Raw genomic sequence first — 2,688 nt, forward strand, 5'->3', positions numbered from 1 at the left:
GTTGTCTCCCAAGCCGCCGCCTGATTTTCCGCCGAGTCGTGGACCAGATCCTCCGGATATGGCCCAAGCTCCGTCAGGAACCTCTCGGGGTCCATCAGTCGCCTGGGACGGAACCATCTAAGCGGTTCCGTCTCCCTGCGGCGAGGGGGAGCGGTCCGGAAGTCCATCCTTACGAGAGAATGATCTGACCATGACAAGGACAATTTAGACAGATGATGTAAGCTAAAACAAAAGAAAAGGAAATTAAATGTAGCTTAAAAATTCTTACCAGGAGGAATATGTAATCTGTACAACAGTTTAATTTTTTCATTCATTTCTCCATTGTACATAGTATCTGTAGGAGGAAAGGTATACCAGAGGCTTGACTAAGTTTCTCTTAAAAGCATAACAAACTTGTAATTTTTGTGAAAAATGATAATGAGGAAAAAGTCTGTATTTAAACTTTGATTAAAAATTCAAATAATTTACAACTCTGTGCTGATAGTATTTAAAAACATCCAAGTTTATTGGAGAGGGAATGGACACTTCTTTAAGAATGACCATTCCATTAGACTTTATCTTGGAGGTAGAGAACCTTTAAAGAATTCATATGAAAGAAAATAGTGCAGGCCAAAATAGTAGCACTGACTTTAAAGACAAATTCTAGCAACTTGCTTATAAAGCTATCTTTTGGAAAGGTTGCAGTTGTAGTTAATTCCAGGTGTTCAAACAATTGAGCGAAAGATAGGAACTATCAATTATTTTGCAACTTATAAAACCAGATATGTTTCTTGTACAAAGTAGCATAAAATTCCAGAATGAATGAAAATATTTCCATAAGGGCAATTGAAGCCTATCATTCTGGCTTCACATTAGACTAATAATATTTATTGTCACATAATTTTTTGTGAATCATTGTCCACAGTGTCAGTTTGCATACCTGTAAAACAGATTACTTAGAAATGCAAACTTACAGCTTAATAGTCTTCTCTACAACTCATGCATCTTTTGTGCAACAACCCAGTGGCATTGTGCAACAACCCAGTGGCATTATGTTTAGATACATAACTTTCCTGAAAACGTTCTGCAGTAGAAAATCAGTATAAATTGAATAGTCACCTAAGCAGTTAATAAATGCTTTGAATTCAATCAGATGGTCCATGTTTTCATCTAAAAGCCGGAATGTTCTTTCTGCTAGAACCTGAGTGTGTTCACCACACATCCAAGGTGAAACAAGTTTAAAAAGGTTAGTAAATTGCTGAGAATCAATTCTATATTGCTCAGCATAGGGTCTACTTGGATCATGACGCTGAATTACAACTTCACTATTCCACTCCCAGTAACAGCTTATTAAATGCTCTTTCTGAAAAAAAAAAGGAATATTAGAATGAAAATCGTATCCAGGAAGATTTTAATAGTGTCAAACTGCATATTTATTTGCTTATATGAATATTTACATAATAATGTCAATATTACACATTGGTCTTAAGTTTAGTACATACAAGCTTATCTGCTCAAGATATCTGGTAGACAGGAAAAAAAATACATGTCTTTATTTTGATTTCAATAATCTTTTTTAATATTAAATGTCCGGGAACTCAGGTATGTTTAGTTCTGATGACTAGCAGGTTAACATAATAACAACAGGACACTATTATACTGTTAGAGCTTGGAAAAACAAGTTATCTTTGCAGTGTGTGCTACAGAAAAATGAAATAAAAGTGTAATCAGGTTGGTATTATTTGGTGAAGACATCCTTCTTTTGCTGTTCTTTGCTCTTCTTAGCCATTTACTTATTTCAGAAATAGATTCCTTTCCTGTGCATAATTTGCCAAGAAGAAACAATTTATTTGTATTGTAACAATTCCTTTCATTCTAGAAGAACAGACCAATTTATTCCATTAACTTTAACCACTTAAAAAAGCTTGTTTGAAATGGAGAAGATCTGATCAAAATCTAATTCAAGAATTCTCTTATATTTTTGGAAAAGCTAAAATCTAAAGTACGTAGATACTATTAAAATATTGCAAAAAATACACTTTTGTTGATTTTTGAATATAAACTATATACAATATCTATCTGACTATCCGTCTAATCTAATCTAATGCAAAACATTTCTGAAAAAGGTGCTTACCTTAAATAAGTCATATAGTTCTTCCAAATCTTCTGGAACAATAGAAACATCTGGAATTACCACCCTGAGCTAAAGAGAAAACAGAAATGAATTTAGCAGAACTATTAAGGCATACAAAAAAAAATTGTTGAGCTAAATGCCCCCAAACCTGCCCTCCACATCTGAAGTATTTTTGCCCTACTTTTCATCATTTGACTTTGAATGAAACTTACAGCATGTGAAAGGAAAAAGAATGGAGCATAAAGAAAAAAGAACACATTTGCATTCCATTCAGTCATTCAGTAACATCCGAAGAGCCATAAGTTGCACACCTGTGCTTCAGTTGCTTTGTATTTCAAGATGTATTTTTCCATTTCTTTATAAATCATTTTTAAGCATCTTTTAAAACTTCCTTAAAGTTTAAAACTAAGATTTTGAAAACTCTTACCACATTCTGTTTAGTGGTTTCTTCATGACTCTGGAGCACACGGATCCTGTGTTTGTAGCGCATGTGCTCAATCTGTTCCACAGAATGGTCTCCAAATTTCTACAACAAGGAAACGATGTTTTTCATTTTCATTTGAAATGTTGTATAC

The 2,688-nt window shown here is 33.9% G+C and overlaps 1 protein-coding gene across 1 annotated transcript in view; it reads right to left on the reverse strand.

Annotated features, from left to right (window-relative positions):
- LOC107300624 (TBC1 domain family member 8-like) overlaps window positions 1–2,639 on the reverse strand; it is a gene marked incomplete at its 5' end in the record, with an annotated part of 8,137 nt that extends 5,498 nt beyond the window's left edge. The window contains 4 exons of the mRNA XM_015829934.1: window positions 269–334; window positions 1,099–1,342; window positions 2,114–2,182; window positions 2,541–2,639. Of these exons, the coding sequence (XP_015685420.1) occupies window positions 269–334; window positions 1,099–1,342; window positions 2,114–2,182; window positions 2,541–2,639 (478 nt within the window). The remainder of the gene's footprint in view (window positions 1–268; window positions 335–1,098; window positions 1,343–2,113; window positions 2,183–2,540) is intronic.
- Between the last annotated feature and the right edge of the window lie 49 nt (window positions 2,640–2,688).

This window comes from Protobothrops mucrosquamatus, unplaced genomic scaffold (genome assembly GCF_001527695.2).
Source record: "Protobothrops mucrosquamatus isolate PMUCROS unplaced genomic scaffold, P.Mucros_1.0 scaffold7689, whole genome shotgun sequence".
Taxonomy (NCBI): domain Eukaryota; kingdom Metazoa; phylum Chordata; class Lepidosauria; order Squamata; family Viperidae; genus Protobothrops; species Protobothrops mucrosquamatus.